Below are 17289 nucleotides of genomic sequence, written 5' to 3' on the forward strand. Positions count from 1 at the left end.
CAGTAGCCAATCACCGCCCATTTCTTTCTCGCCGCGGACGGCGCGTGCCCGGTTTCAAAGGCCCGAGGGCGGGCACCTGGTTTTGCGCACGCGCCCTCGCCTTCTCTCCCCACGCTGGTTCCGCGTCCTCGGAGTGGTGCCTCTGTCCGCCTCGGTTGCCCAGGGTCTGGGTGAGATCCGGGCTGTCGCGCCACCGCGATGGGCAAAACTGCCGATTCCCGGGGCCTCGGAGTCCGGCCCGACCCGGTGCGGAGCTTCAATCGTTGGAAGAAGAAGCACAGCTACAGGCAGAGTCAAAAGAAACAGTTGAGGAAGCAGCTGAAGAAGCCCGAGTGGCAAGTGGAGCGTGAGGTTATCAGCCGCCTCGTGCAGAACTATGAAAAGGTGAGTCCTGAGGGCGGGGGGTGCGGGGTGGGCCCCGCGGGAGAGCAAGGCATGGGGTGGTCCGGCAGATGCGCGAGGCTGCGTGTCCCTGCGGCGCGGGACTTCACAGGGGACTCTGTCAGGGGAGCTGCTGAGAGGTGCTACCTAGGCCCTCGTGAGGCCACAGGTGGTCTGCTGGGTGCCACAGTCCAGGCCTCCCGACAGTTCAGGCCGCTCTTCTGCTCACCACACTGTTCTTGGTAAAGTGATGGAAATGCAGTGTTTCTTAAGCATAGGGAGAGTGATTGCTGTAATGGTTACAGTTTTATTCATAAAAATTATTTATTCATGCCGCCAACGAGAGTAACGGTAAATAATGACACCTACATTTCAAGCCACCCATCGTGTGCTTTACATTGATTATTTGACTTGACCTGAAGTAATGGTTCTTATTCCCGTTTCGCAGATGAGAACATCGAGCCTCTGAGAGGATAACTTGTCCTTGGCTCTCACCTGTAGTAGGTGCTGTGGAACTGGAACCTAGACTGAGTCCAAAGCCTTTGCTTTTAATTGATCTTTATGCCAGCCTTGCATCTCTCAACATCACCCATCCTTCCTGTGCTCATTTCATTTTCGCAGCTTGTTTCATGGCCCCATCCAAGAACTAGTATAAAAAAGCTGCACCCCTGGTCTGTTGCTGGTACCTGCCATTCCGCAATGTAGGTGATGCTCCTTGATGAGAATCCCCATAGTTACAGTTTTGACTTCTTGATCTCTTCCACCCTCAAGCTTCTTGCGGCTGTCCCTACCCTTTCTTTTCCTTCCCCTAATTACACCTCTTTTGGCCTTAACTCATCTCACTCAGCCTCTCAGTGATTGCTCTTTTCTAGAACAGGATTTAACACCGCCACATATCTGGAATTAAAGTCATCAGAGGTCATGCTAGTATAGCTTTCCTTTAAACAACACTTAGATCAAAAGTAAGTTTAGATAGAGCTGAGAGTGTTTTGGGCTTTGAAGTTAAGATGATGATGATTTGATCCTGGCTTTTGCTCACCCAGTGAATGATGTGGGGCAAGTTACTTAACTTTGCTTCCCTTTTCTTGTCTTTAAAAGGCATAATAATATCCATCTTGTAAGTTATGGGCAGTTAGTAAGAATGCATGTAGAGTATTCTGCACAATGCCTGACACATGCAAATATTCCATATATTACCTGTTATTACTATTACCCTTACATACTCAGCATCTCAAAAAGCCATTGTAAATTACTGTTATTTTGCATTTGGGGCTTTTTGACTAGAATTGCTTAGGGAGGAGAGCCTCAGCCCTTGCTTATTCTCACTCTTCTCTTGTGTAATCCTAAAGTTTATTCCTATTAACTCCTTCTTGTGTTCTACCCAGAGCACTTCTGAGTTTATATATATATTTTTTTCTCCTGACTGTGCTGGATGGCTTTATCTGTGTCATAGAATTCCTTATATACCACAAATCTAAAACTGAGATCATTATTTTTTTCTTTTAAATTCACAATTCTGAGGTGTTTTTTCTTTTTAAGGCCGCCCGCCTGGCATATGGAAGTTCCCAGGCTGGGGATGGAATCAGAGCTACAGCTGCTGCCCTACACCACATCCACAGCAATGTGGGATCCAGTCTGCATCTGTGACCACAGCTCAAGGCAATGCTGGATGCTTGACCCACTGAGCGAGGCCAGGGATTGAACTTGCATCCTCATGGATACTAGTCGGATTTGTTTCCACTGCACCACAATGGGAGCTCCCCACAATTTTGTGTACTATTTCCTTGTATTATTTCCTTATTGCCACCATGGCAAATTACCACAAACTTCATGGCTTAAAACAATAGAAATGTATTCTCTTGTAGTTCTGGAAGCCAGAAATCTGAAATCAGTCTCACTGGGCTGAAATCAGGGTGTCAGTAGGCCCACATGCTCTCTCTGGAGCTCTAGAGGAAACTCCATTTTTTTCTCTCCCAGCTTCTGGGGGCTGTTTGTATTCTTTGGCTTGTGGCTTCATCACTGCCATCTCTGCCTCTGTGGACAGATTGCCTTCTCCTGCTCCATGTCAGATCTGCCTCTATCCTTTTTTTGGTAGGGATAACTTTTGGTCACAATTCAGGTACTCAGATACTTGAGGATAATCTCCCCATCTCAAGATCTTTAATCACTGTACGAAGTCACTTTTGTTATGTAAGATTATATCCACTGTTCTGGAAGTTAGGATTGAACATATTTGGGAATGATTCTTGAGCCTATCACATCCTAGCCCCACTATCCAAGCAGACTGCTGACTTGGACACCTAGGAGTAATCCTGGAGGCTTCTCTTGTCACTCCTACATCCAATTAGTCACACTGGTGATCTACTCTGCCTCTTAAATCTCCCAATTGCTTCTCCATCCCTAGTCCCAAGCCTTAGTTCAGGCCCCATCATCTCTTGCCTGGGTTGCTACAATAGCTATTGCTTATAACATGGGTCAGCAGACTTTTTCTGTAAGGGATGTGACAGTACATGGTTTCCGTTTTGCAGGTTGTAAGGGTGGAACTATTCAACTCAGCCATTGTAACACAAAAGCTGCCATGGAAATACTTAAACAAATGGGCATGGTTGTGTTCTAGCAAAACTTCCATTACTAAAACAGGTGGCTGATGGGATTTGGCCATTGGACCTTATTGCCTTCTATTCTCTCCTTCATATTGCTGCTAGAATGATTCTTTCCAAGATGAAATCTAATAGTTTTACTCCTGATTGAAACCCTTCCTTGGCTCACAGTTACTTTAAGGAAAGTGGTCACTTAAATGTGTCAGCATGTTCTAGTCTAGTGAGAGTAAGTTTTCTGGGGGGTCAGGCAGACCTAGTTTAAATCTTGCTCAGCTCAGGTGTTGACTAGTCAAGGTTTTTTTAACATCCCTGTGTCTCAGTTTCTTCATTCAACAGAGATTATTAGCCATGCAGAGTGTTGTAAGGCTCAGAGGAGGTAATATATGTAAACCAAGCAATATATGTTAGGGACACCTGTTTGGTGCATGACGACCTTTTCCAGGTGACTTTATTCTGCTTAATAAGATGGGTCCATTCTTGGTTTCTTGTTTTAATAATTACTAACATTTATCAAGCCTTTATGCATGTTCACTTGCCATATCCTCACAAGAAACAACCCCATGAGATTATTCCCATTATATAAGTGAGGAAACTTTAAGACACAGCAAATTAAGGAATTTGTGCAACGTTGAATAGTAAGTGAAAAAGTTCTAATCCAGGAGGCATAGTTCTGATGTCAGAGCTTGCTTTCTGTGTTGCACAAATGTTTAAATCCCAATCTTTGCACTGAATTGAAGGAGGAATTTTTCCCCACCGAGTAGTGTTCTGTTTTTATTTTTTTTAATCTTAGAAATATTTTAATATTTTTGTCAAGAAACAAATGTGTGAAATCAGTTGCCAGGGCTAGCCGTAGTAGAATACAGTCGAAGCCGATTGGTTATTCTCTAGGTAACAGAGGGGCAGACCCTCACCATATGGCTTCTTAGATGATGGAACTTATGCATAAAAGTTCTATTACAGCGAATAGTACACAAATGTTTACTAGCCTTTTATAGTGAACAATTGGTGAAATACTGAAGTGGTGAAATACTGAACAATTTGATTGAGAGACATTTTGAAACAATTTGACAGATACTGGTTGAGGTCCCAGTAAAAATAGGTGGGAAAAAAAAAAATACAACCTCTGGGTCCCTAGGGAGGTGGGGTGGGATTGATAAATTTTGACAAATATTGTCTTAGAGAATATGTGCTATGGAGTTAGAGGTGTTATTAGATGGTGTAATTAGGGGAAAAGGTTGAGTTATTCTATACAGAGCCTTTTCTGGCCATGGGATTTAGAGAAACCTGTTTCTTCTGGGCATTGCTACCCTTCCTCTCAGCGGTTGCTGCCTCAGGCCTGGCTTGTGGAACTGAATGTTGGCTGGTTTCAGCCCCTGCACTTCAGCCTTACCAGGTGCAGGGCACGAATTGTGTAGGGCACGCACTGTCCAGCAGTTTGTGGTAGCTGTGAGTGGAGCTAGTTCTTGAATGATGTGTTCTCCAGGTACAAAAGATTGCAAGGAAGTTGTAGGTGGAAGAACAATAGGAGGATGTACAGCGATGTGAAGGTATACGGAGTTCTCTGAGGGGAACATACTCCTTGAGTGTGGTGTGTGTTCCTGAATTGGCTTCAGATGGGGCTGGAGAAGAGTGGTGGAGGTGGACTGAATGGCTTTGGGGACTGTGGTAGGTAGGATAACAGCTTCCTAAAGATGTCAGCATCCTGATCCCCAGACCTGTGAGTACATGGCAAGGGGTCATGTGAGATTGCCACTCACCTGATCTTTTTTTTTTTTTTAATTTTTTTTGCTTTTTAGGGCTGCACCCGCGGCATATGGAGGTTCCCAGGTTAGGGGTCCAATTGGAGCTACAGCTTATGGCTTATGCCGCAGTCACAGCAACGCCAGATCTGAGCTGTGTCTGTGACCTACACCACAGCTTACAGCAACGCCGGATCCTTAACCCACTGAGCGAGGCCAGGGATCGAACCTGCAACCTCATGGTTCCTAGTCAGATTCGTTTCCGCTGTGCCATGATGGGAACTCCAGCTACTCACTTGCTCTTAAACTTTGGTGATTGATCTGGATTTTCCAGGTGGACCCAGTGTAATCATCCAAGGGTCCTTACATGTAGAGGAGGGGGCAGAAGAGTCAGTGTCAGAGCATTGTGAAGTGAGAGGGTTGACCTCCATGCTGGCTGGCTTTGAAGATGGAAGGTTGCCAGAAGCCAAGGAATTCAGGCAGCCAAGAAAGCTGGAATGCAGCCTTGCCAACACCTTGATTTTAGCTGAGTGAAACAAGTTTTGGATTTATGACTTTTAGACTTGTAGGTTAATAAAGTTATGTTGGTTTAAGCTGCTCTTCATGGAAGTAGGTAACTTATACAGAGGCTATGTTTAGGAACTATCTGGAAGCAGTGGTGAGTTACTGGGGGCAATAGAGAGTATATCCAGACTGTAAAGGGTCTGGAGGCCCGACTGTTGTCCTCTGGCAGGCAGATGCCAACACAGGGTTAAATGAATTGGAACTTACTGGGGGAAAGTGTCTGTGCAGTAAAGGAGAAGGAGCAGGAACCAGGAGGGAAAGGAGAGGGGCTGGAAGGAGGAGTGGGTAGGAAGAGCTCAGGCTGCAGCACAGTTCTCAGCCGCTAACGGGATGGCCTTGAGCCAGAGTTACCCATTAGAGGCATCCCCTGTCCTGCAGGAATGGGTGCTGTGGCCATGCTTGACTGGGCACACAGGCCAGGCAGGCATGGCTTTTTCAGGGGTGGCTGGAGAAGGGCGACAGCTATGTTCCCCAGAGTGGGAGCTCTGGGTGGCTTATTTCTAAGGCCACCACATCATAGGGTATATATTCTAGCAGGGCTGCTGGAGAGCTGGAGATTGAAGCTTATTGAGAAATATGAATTATTTTAGTTCAGCAACCGTTTTCACTTGCTGAATGACTGCACCTGGGATTCATTTAGATTTTTATTGTAATCAGCTATGCTCTATGCGAACTGCCTGCTAATCTGATTTTTTTCCCCTTAATCAGTAATTGGTCTAGTGTAATATGAGGTAGATTGCTTTTCTTCTCTTGATTGCAATAGGTGGAGAACCCTAGTAAGTGTTTAATACTCTCCTCCCCTCACCCCCACTTTGGGATGGGAAAGCATCATTCACTTTTGTGAGAAATAAGAAACAGTTGGAAAAAGAATAGGAGAGTGGTTGAGTAATATCCACCTTATTTCCCCTCTAACTTTTCCACAAACGCTGGGAAGCCTTTAATAAATACTGTCATGGAAACATCTGTTTTCTGATTTCAGAACAATGATGATACAGATTTTAGAGGATGTATGATTTTTCTAAGAAAAGAAAAGGATGCAGGGAAGGGGAAAGAGTTTTATTTTATTTGTAGGAACCATAGCCAGCCTCTGCTGTGGTTTCCAAGTATTCCTTGGACTATAATTGAGAGTGTTCTAGGACAGGGTTGGAAAACTCTGAAAAGGGGCAGATAATAAATATGAGGTTTCATGGGCCCTGTGATCACTGTCACAACTGCAGAGGCTATATGTAAATGAACGGCTGTAGCTGTGCCCTAGTAAAACTCTATTTACAAAAACAGGCAGCAAATTAGACTGGTCCTGTGGCTCATAGTTTGCTGACCATTGTTCTGGAGCATCAGTGGGATAAAAAATGCCATTTTTGCTTCTCTGCTGACTTTTTCCTAAGCATGTGCTCTCCAGCCTTGCAAGGACATAGAATGGCTGGGACAGTCTCATTCTTCCAGACTCTCCCTCTAGGAAGTTAAGAGGCTTCAGAAGGATGTGCACTGTTGGTTAAGTACCCCACTCTGCCTGTGGGATTAAAGGGTGTATTGCCCGTCTTTGTCTTCTGTAAGCATTCCATGCACTGTGAAATCAGATTTTTGAGCTGATGATATAAGTACAGGTGGACTGAACCTAATTTTAATGTCTGATTTGGGAACGTACTCACCTCCTAATTTAGGTTCCTTGATAGGACAGGATATTATTTGAATACATTTTTCGCTTTCTAATGCTACTATGCTGATTCTGCCCCCTCTGCAGTGTTATCTGGAATTATTTGTCAGAATTAAGGCAATGTTTTAATTGTGCTTTCAGCATTTGAGGCCAGAGCATAACCCTGTCTGGACTACATTAAGAATCTTGGGAAAGATGTTGTTAGACTGTAAAGTGAAAGACAGGCTGACCTCCCTTTACTGCCTGGAGTGTAATTTAAATAAATGAACCTTACAAATGCAACTTTCCCCTTTTGTGAATCATGAATAATTTGGCAGCATGTTCTCAGATCAGGGCACTCCGTTCCTGCTTTCAACATCCGTAATAAAATAATGCTCCTGAGCATCAGAAATGAAATTCACAAAATTGGGTTTATGTTAATGAAGAGCATCAGTGATGAACATTTAGATAATGTCAAGTTAAAGGGAAAACTGTTACTTATTGTGGCTTCAGATCACGACAGAGACACATCTCCTGGATATTGTTAAGTAATACCCTCCTCCAGTACACCCTCAGGTGATGGTTGTCAGGTTGGATTTTTTTTTTTTTTTTTTGGTCTTTTTGCCATTTCTTGGGCCGCTCCTGCAGCATGTGGAGGTTCCCAGGCTAGGGGTCTAATTGGAGCTGTAGCCACCAGCCTATGCCAGAGCCACAGCAACGCTGGATCCGAGCTGCGTCTGCAACCTACACCACAGCTCATGGCACCGCCGGATCGTTAACCCACTGAGCAAGGGCAGGGACCGAACCCGCAACCTCATGGTTCCTAGTCGGATTCGTTAACCACTGTGCCACGACGGGAACTCCTGTCAGGTTGGATTTTGTAAGCTACTGATTTATGGTTAAATTTTTGAAAGGTTTGTGCTAACAAGATATATTTTTGCAACTAATTTCAATTTATTCTCCAAAGTGTGTGAAGAGACTGGTCTCATCATGGTCTGTGGTTTATAGTCATTTTGCTTCTTACTGCTTAGACTGATATTCCTGGAAGGATGAGCTGAAAGTAAATTTTCATCTGAAAATTGATGGGATGATGACTTATGACATTCGTGTTGTGAATGTTTTACAGGTGTTGAAGGATGCTGGAGGTAGAAGTGTGTGTGTGTGTGTTGAGTGAAGTTTTTTTTTTTTTTTTTTAACCGGTTGAATTGGTTATAAACTTATATTTTAGTTAATTTATTTTATTTTATTTTTTTGCTTTTTAGGGCCACACCTGCAGCATATGGAAGTTCCCAGGCTAGGGGTCAAATTGGAGCTACAGCTGCCAGCCTGCACCACAGCCATAGCCAGAGCAACTCGAGATCTGAGCTGTGGCCTACACTACAGCTCACGGCAATGCCCGATTCTTAACCCACTGAGCGAGGCCAGGGATCGAACCCTCATCCTCATGGTTCCTATTTGGGTTCATTCACCGCAAAGCCATGACGGGAACTCCCTAAACTTACTTTTTTTGATAATGGCGTCCTCAAAGTACATTTTTTTCAGAAGGAATGAGTTTTTAATTAGAAGCGATGATTGAATTCTGTACTGCAGTACCAAGGATACAGCAGCACAATGTAGACAAGACATAGTTTTGTTGTAAAACAAATGAATTGTGTAGTATGTTATTTTGTCTTACCTGACATAGTCTCCTTTTACTTTTCAGATAAATGTAAATGAAATTACAAGATTTTCAGATTTACCCTTGTCCAAAAAAACATTGAAAGGTAAGTCTGTGATGATCTTGGGGACATGTGGTTGGATTTCTTGATGCTTTTTTTTTAATGGAAAAAGGTTTATAGAAAATTTAACCTGAGAAATTTTCATTTTGGCAAATAATATGAAAACCTATAAGAAGAAACAGTGTTAATTCATTTAAGTGTTACTAAATTATCATTGTCATCCTTTCTGGACTGGTTAAAGAACAGTAGTAAAAAAGCAAGATGCCAGGGCCTCTGAATAATTAAGAAGTTAGTTAAAATAAGTAAGAGAACAAACAAAACAAAATATCACAGGCTAGGTGGTTAAAACAGCAGAAATATCAGAACAAAATATCACAGGCTAGGTGGTTAAAACAGCAGAAATTTAATTTCTCACAATTCTGGAGGCTAGAAGTCCAAGGTCATAATGGTTGAGACATAATGGAAGTATCTGTTCAGGCCTCTCGTCTTGGCTTATAGACAGTCACCTTCTGCTGCCTCGTCAAGTGCTTGTCCCTCTGTGTACTTACACCTCTAGTGTTTCTTTTTGTGTCCACATTTTTCCTTCTTATAAGGACATTAGTCAGATTGAATTAGGACCCACAGTGATAGACTCATTTTAACCTAATCGCTCTTTAATCATCTGTCTCCTAATATAGTCCCATTCTAAGTACTGGGGGTTAGGGGTTCAACATGTGAATTCTGAGATTGGGGTGCACAGTTCAGCCCAGAGTACTGTTCTACAGGGATGCTCTAAGGTGTCATTCTCTTCTCCATCCTGGCAGGTTTGCAAGAAGCCCAGTACCGCTTGGTAACCGAGATCCAGAAGCAGACCATTGGGTTGGCGTTACAAGGTAAAGATGTCCTTGGAGCTGCCAAAACTGGCTCTGGCAAGACTTTGGCTTTCCTTGTTCCAGTAAGTAGTTTTCTCATATTGGGTTAAGTGATTTTAGAACATTCTCTGCCTAGATAGAAAAACTTGTCAAGAGCTGTTTCATGTTGGGTTTCCATGGCTAGAATGCAAGCTTTATTTCAGAAAGGGGCCACATCTGTCTGGTTTTCTACTATTCCCCAGGTTCAGAACCTGCACATGGTAGGTGTTCAGTAACTTACTGAACGAATGAAATACTGTGCCTGGACAAGCAGATACCCCTGAGGGATGTGGAGTGTCCTGGGTAGCAGGTCACAATGGTTCTGCTCAGCAGTGAACCCGGTGGGGACGCAGGGAAGACTGTTGCTGCGCTCACTCTCGCAAACCTGCCAGTCACATTTATACTTGCCACTTGTGTTGGGAAAACTGAAATATGCTCACTTTAAGGAGATTGGTTCATTCATTGAGCATTTTCTGGGCCACTGATACCTGTCCTTTCTAGCAGTGAGACAATAGAGCCTCATAGAAATTGACTTATTTCTGTTATGTAGTTGGTGTCATAATTTTTCATTCCTACTAAATAAGCAGCTTGGAAAAATCACATTTGATTCTTTGTTCCAAGTGTAACAAAACCATTTTTTCTCTTAAATCCTAATTTTTTATGACATTGTCTCCCTATAGCTACAAAATTCAGTCACTGTGTACCACAGCCCCTACACAGATGAGAGGTTATTTTAATGTGCTTTCTGTTCAGAAGGTGCTGACAGATATTTGTCTGAAATCTGAAATCCGTGTGGTCTCTGGGCTATACAGACCTTTCACTGATTGCCAGACTCCTCATGGCATGACTGGCAGCAGCTGAACTGCCATGGGGCTTCTTCTCCTTTCCATCCATGATTCAGGGAAGGATGCTTTTGGTAGATAGAAGAGAAAGAAAAAACAAAGCAAACAGTGTCTTCTTTCTGACTGGATAAGACTCATGACTGGTATGCTTTTTCCTTGGAAGGTGCTTTTGATTCGAAGGGGCAAGATTGACTCAGGTATCAGAAAGCCACCTTCTCTAAAGGGCTAACTGAACATGAGTTTTTTTTTAAGGTGCTGGAAGCTTTGTATCGACTGCAGTGGACCTCAACCGATGGGCTGGGTGTTCTGATTATATCACCCACAAGAGAACTGGCCTATCAGACTTTTGAGGTTCTCCGAAAAGTCGGGAAGAATCATGACTTTTCAGCTGGCCTCATCATTGGTGGAAAGGTTTGTCTTTGTGTCCTTGTCCGTCTTTCTTTCCTTCTGTCATATACGTTGGAGCCCTGTGGCAGTTGGCCAGGAAGAGGTGGATTTCATCTAAGTACTCAGGCTGGCCCACGGGCCAGGGGGTGGTAGCGTCCTGGTATGGTCCTTATAATCTTGAGTCTGTCTGGAAAGTCTGTTTTGTCAGGGAGGGTGTCTGAACTGATCAGATTCTCTGAGACTGATTAACTCTAATCTGTAAATCTATTTGTTAATATTCATTGGGAAAGGTACCATTTCAGTATGTGGACTAGTTCCTTCTGATAAAGTATCTGAGAGGTTGAATGTTTCAGATTCAGAACATTGCTGGGTCAGCAGCAGAAGAAAGGAAGGTAGAAGATAGTTTTACGGAGTGTTTATTTTAGGTCATGGGAAAGCCTGCTGCTTCTAATTTACTTGGACTACTACTCTCTGTGAGAGTCTCTTCTAGATTGTGAGGATAAATACTTGAATTCTTAAATTTATATTCAAACATTCACACAAAAAGAAAGCGTAGTATCACAAACCCTCACATACTCACGTACCTGCTATCCAGCTTTAACAACTAACATTCTCTGGCTCTGGCTTTGGGGAGAGATCTAGAATGTAGAGAACTCAGCTCTTTTTTTTTCAATTCACAAAAGTGCAGTAGGTGGTGTCAGAGCTTGTTCTGACGTAAAGAATGGGGATAATTCCAGTTTTAAGTTGGTTCTGGCAGACACAGGAGGAAATAAAGACTTGGAGCATTCATATATTCTCTTGGCCTCAGAATCCTGAGGGGATTAAGAATCTAGAGGAACTCTGAGCTAGTTAGATCTTCACGAAGGACTTTTATGTGACCCCAGAAATGTGGATATGCTGCGGAAATTGCATTTATTTCTAGAGTGTCTGCATTGCTATGATGAAATGCCACATGCAGATGGCTTGTGTAGTTTTGGTACACAAGTTGCTCAGTGATGTGTCTGTGTAATCAAAAGAAATAACTGTTTTTAGGATCTGAAACACGAAGCTGAGAGGATCAATAACATAAATATACTGGTGTGCACACCAGGTCGGCTTCTTCAACACATGGATGAAACAATATGTTTTCATGCCACCAATCTGCAAATGTTAGGTGAGTCTAATGAATTTCTAAAGAAAACAATCTCCAGAGAGAACCCTCATAAATTTCAATGATAGAAATGTTTTATTGAATAAATACGGTGATTAAAAATCTGAGAAATAACTTGAAACAATGTTTTGGCATATGGTTCTAAATCCAGAGAGAGTACAACTAAGACTTTTAAAATCAAAATTATGCACCCTTTTCTATATGAAATTGGAGACCTTCGTATTTGGCCCTGCTAAGAGTTTTTCATCTTTTATGGTACATCTACTTATGATGTTACCTAATGTACATTTTTTTAAATCAACTTTTTATTTTGAAGTAATTCTAGACTTAGAGAATATTTGAAGTGATAATACAAAGAGTTCCTCTACACCCCTTCCTCCCCCCAGTTTCCCCTAGTGTAACATCTTACATAACTTTGGCACCTTTGCCAAAACTAAGTGATTAGCATTGGCACATTATAAACTCTAGACTTTATTCTTTAGATTTCATGTTTCTTCACTAATACCCTTTTTCTGTTCTAGGATCCAGTCCAGAATACTACAATGAGTTTAGCCTGATGTATATCGTAGATACTATGGTTCAATTTATATTTTCTCCTTTTAGTTCTTGATGAAGCAGATAGAATCTTGGATATGGGCTTTGCTGACACCATGAATGCTATTATTGAAAACCTTCCCAAGAAACGTCAGACTTTGCTTTTTTCAGCTACACAAACCAAATCGGTAAAGGACCTTGCACGCTTGAGTTTGAAAAACCCTGAGTATGTCTGGGTTCATGAAAAAGCAAAATATAGGTATGTACTGTTTGAAACCATATTTGATTCAATCAAAATCAGTGCCCTCTCTTTTTAGATTGAGAACCTGGCATTTCACATCAGTACTACTTTTCTAGGAAATAAAGTATCCTCTTATATTTTATTTTATTTTAGTTTTTGTCTTTTATTTATTTATTTATTTGTTTTTCACTTTAGGGCTGCACCTGTGGTATATGGAAATTCCTGGGCTAGGGATTGGATTGGAGCTGCAGCTGCCAGACTACACCACAGTGTAGGATCCGAGCTGCATCCATGACCTACACCAGAGCTCATGGCAACACTGGATCCTTAACCCACTTAGCAAGGCCAGGGATCGCACCCACAACTCCATGGATGCTAGTCAGGTTCATATTGCTGAGCCACAATGGGAACTCCTCATTTTATGTTTTATGGATTAAATATGCAAGGCATAGTAAATATGTTGGTAAAAATTATTTAAATTCTCAGTGCACCTTTAAATATGAGACTGTTCTAACGCACTATTTCCTAAAATGTGATCTGGGGAACAAGTATTTTTCCATTAGATGTTAATAGATATTTATTTATTCACCAGCTCTCCCCTATAAATTAGAGGTAGGATGGGGAAATGCATTCCTAGGTAGGTAGATAGCAAATGTTGAGTAAAGATGAAGTCATATTTTTCAAGACTTCTCCAAACTTTTAATTTTCGTGGACATTGTGATCTGCAAAGCAGTGGGAGATGAGTAAAGCCTCCTGCATTTCCCAGAATTATTTTGGTACAGAATCATTCTTTGTAGCTGTATTATGCAGGACCACTGTGCTGTGGAGCACATTTTATTTTACATCAATATTTAGCAAAATACCTTTCTGTTTAAAACATTCCAGCAACTGTTGTTTTGTCTTGATGTTACTACAACTGGAGAGTAAGGAATGTATGTTTATGACAGTAAAAAGTATGTGTTGGGAAGAGAGCGGGGAGAGAGGTGTGAAAGGGTTGGGGGAATATGTTTTAAAGTGTATTTTGATATTATGACAGCTGGAAGCGTATGTATGTTTGATGTGAATTATTACAAACTGTGGACATACCTGACTTGCAGAAGTGTTTTCCAGTGAATTTAAGTTGACTCTGTGTTGAAGATCTCAATATACATTCATCCCTATTATTAATCACCACCTGAATTTCATTTCTTGCTGTAAAATGTTAGTCGAAAAAGAAATACATTGGGAAAGTGAATTGGGTTACCCTCTTGGAAAGTCTTAAATACAGGGAATATTTAAGTGTTCAGGACCACTTTGATCTTGTTCAACCAGTAGATGACTAGGATTAAAAAAAGCCTGAGAAGAGGCTAGATTCTTTGCTTCCAGGTGATCCTAATGGATAAACTTTGGAGAATCTGAGTTCTGGTAGCTTTGGTTATCAAGAACTTGGGAATAGAATAGCAGGAGATATTTGGCTTTCTCCCTGGCTTACCACTGAGTAGAGACTGGTTTTTGTTTGTAAAGTTGTGTTGAGATAGCTGTTGAAATTCTGTTCAATTTGATAATATAAATGCCGTCTAGGTCTTTTGATTTTTTTTTTTTTCTTTTTGCTGTTTCTTTTCTGCCTATTTTCAAAACTCATTATTGTCTTTATAAGACACTAATTTTTTCAATCATTAGATAGTCTCTAAAATCTTTTATAATTTATGTAAATTAATTATACATATTATCCCCGTTCCCAATTTCTGTACATAATAGTTGATCATTATCTGTAGATCATAGAGTTAGAAAAAGCTCAATGCAAAAACTATTTATGTCATAAATGATTCTGGAAATGCAGTTCCATCCTTTGTAAAAAATGTGACTTTCAGAAAACATATTAGAAGGCAGATATTTAGCAACATAATTTACAAAACTGCAGGCTTTATGATAATGACTGCAGTACTCTGTCATTTCAAATTCACCAGGAGGACTATAACAAACAGATGCTGTTGTGAATTTTGTTTAATGTCCTTATTGAATTCTCCCCTTTAGCAACTTAGCAATTTGGTTAATATACCCTGAGAAGTTATGGTTGAGAATATTTTAAGGCATAAAAGAATATTTACTTTCAAATTGTAAAGGACCAGAAAAGTCAGAACTGAATCTTCCTGAAGTTGTATATCAGCATATACTTAGATGAAGTACACCAGCGTTTCGTTCATGTTGCTGTATGTTGCCCTTTCCCCCCCTTTATATAAACAGACACACCTACAGACATGTCTGTATGTGTGAATGTACATATATATGTATATCCCTGCACCCTGATAAATGGCACTGAATTTTATGTACTCTTCTGCTTTGCTTCTTTTTTTTTTTTTTTTTTTTTTATTTTTATTTTCCCACTGTACAGCAAGGGGGTGCTTTGCTTCTTTTACTTAACAATATGCCCTAGAGATCACTCCATAGCACTTTATAGATTCCTCATTCCTTTCTTACAGTCGCATGGTACTTTATTGTGTGGCTGTGCAATAGTTCATTCCACACATTTTCTACTATGAATATGTGGGTTGATTTCCATCTTTTTGTTGTTGTTGTTCTATAAATAATACTATATCTTTTTTTTTGATATAGTATGTTCCAGAGTATTTTTTGGAACAGAATCCTAAAAGTAGGTTTATTAGTTCAAAGAGTAACTGCATTTATATTTCTCGCCAACATTTTTATTATGAGAAATTTCAAACATTCAGCACAAGTGAAAGGATCTTCCAGTGGAAACCCTATACTGACCACCTAGGTACTCCTTAATGGTAGCATCTACTTACTATTCATTTATCTATCCCTGTGTATCAACCGTCTTATTTCTGATGCAGTCATCTCAGCACTTCCCTCAGATATTTCAGTACACGTATCTCTAACGAGAGCTCAGTATTTGTATAGAGATTTACTTTTTTGTTGTAAGATTTACATACAACAATGAGCAAATTAGGAGTAAATTCCTGAGTTTCGATAAATGTGTATGTCTCTGTAACCCAGGGCCCTACCAGAGAGGGAACGTTACCATCAGCCCAGCAGGTTCCCTCATGTCCCTTCAGTCGATCCTTGACCCTCCCCTTGCATAGGTGACCTCTGTTTGCATGTTTATTTTTCATATGTAATCTGGAAGGGATTTTGGAGGTATTTTAGTCCTTGCTGAATTCAATTCCTAAGGGACAGCAGAGAAGTTCTTTTTTGGGGGTGTGTATGTATGTGTGTGTGTGTGTGTGTGTGTGTGTGTGTATGAAAACTTTGAGAAGCATGTCACTGTTAACATTTGTTTTTTGGTCTGAGTTCAGAGTTACAGACATGGCATTTTTAACATTTTTCCTCTATTTCCGTAAGCACCCCTGCCACTTTGGAACAGAACTACATAGTTTGTGAGCTGCAGCAAAAAATAAGTGTGCTATATTCCTTTTTGAGAAGCCACCTGAAGAAGAAAAGTATTGTATTTTTCTCCAGTTGCAAAGAGGTACCTAAAGTTTATTTTTCTTAAGTTGTTTGTGTTGAATCATCCCTTTTAAAATACCAAATTTCGGTTAGAAAAATTTGTCTGTTTTAATAAATGCAGTGCTAGATGTGGAGGAATTTGTAGAAAATGAGAATCCTGTGCCTTCATTTTAAAGGAACCGAACCCACGGATGAGACTCGAAGCTCAGTAAGGAAGAGCAGAAACTGCTTCTTTTTCCTTCAGTATTAGCACCGAGCACAATACTTAGAATATAGTGGCCCTCAGTGAATATTGGTAGGACCAACAATTGAAAGGCTAGACTAACTAGAGGTCTTTATCATCTGAGGCCTACCTTACCTTCCATGAATGCCAAACCGAATGTGCCATTATTTCTATGCCTTCATATCTTTGTTCATGCTGTTCTTCCTACTTCCCCTCATCCTAAACCTGGAGGAATATTTAATATCCTTTAAGGCTAAGCTCAAATGTTACACCTGAAAGTCCTTTTCTGACACTTCCCAATCCCCTTATTACACCCTCCCTGCACCCTCCATGTAGTGTTTTATATCTTTATTTAGTTAATCAGCATTTCTTGAACACTAGCCATGTGCTTATAAGTAAGGGATTCAGTGATACATAAGAAAACTTAGTCTTTTCCCTTAAAGAGAAGCAACTGTGGTTGATTTCTTTGTGTTACTTTTTCCTCTACTATATTACAGATTTCTGGATGACATGTAGTTGTTGGCATAGAGTAGGGTATTTCTAGATTTATAGCTTTTGCAGTAGCCTAGCATGATAAATATGCAGTGAGTTTTTCTCCAGCTTATGGGGAAGGTAAGTCGTGGTCTGTCTGATGTTGGGAGAAAGGAAAGAACCTCATTATTTTTCCATGTAAAGAATGACTTAGATTTTTTAGGACTTATTTTAGATTTTTAGAACTTTACATCTTCTAAGAAAGGAGTGTTTTTGATATCTACATACAAGGAAATCATTTTAAGAGTCAGTGTTTAAAGTTTCTACTCTGTAATACTCTGCTTTTCCTCTTTATAGTGGGCAAAGTATAGTCTGCCCTTTCTTGATTTATATGCTTTCTATACCTTTTCAGTTCCATGGCTTTAAATGCTGTCTGTATTCTAACAACTGCCAAAGCTACATCTCAAGCCCT

General features: G+C 40.9%; 1 protein-coding gene across 1 annotated transcript in view; it reads left to right on the forward strand.

Annotated features, from left to right (window-relative positions):
* The first annotated feature begins 98 nt into the window (after positions 1-98).
* Positions 99-17289, forward strand: part of DDX10 (DEAD-box helicase 10) — a 258007-nt gene continuing 240816 nt past the window's right edge. Inside the window, exons 1-7 of the mRNA XM_021062753.2 lie at positions 99-384; positions 8620-8680; positions 9439-9569; positions 10620-10778; positions 11787-11907; positions 12508-12697; positions 16019-16145. Coding sequence (XP_020918412.2) covers positions 199-384; positions 8620-8680; positions 9439-9569; positions 10620-10778; positions 11787-11907; positions 12508-12697; positions 16019-16145 — 975 coding nt within the window. The 5' untranslated portion in view covers positions 99-198. The remainder of the gene's footprint in view (positions 385-8619; positions 8681-9438; positions 9570-10619; positions 10779-11786; positions 11908-12507; positions 12698-16018; positions 16146-17289) is intronic.

Source organism: Sus scrofa, chromosome 9 (genome assembly GCF_054392235.1).
Source record: "Sus scrofa isolate SSC_HxYL_T2T_F1_AM1 chromosome 9, Sscrofa_HxYL_maternal_Yorkshire_Landrace_v2.0, whole genome shotgun sequence".
Classification (NCBI taxonomy): Eukaryota; Metazoa; Chordata; class Mammalia; order Artiodactyla; family Suidae; genus Sus; species Sus scrofa.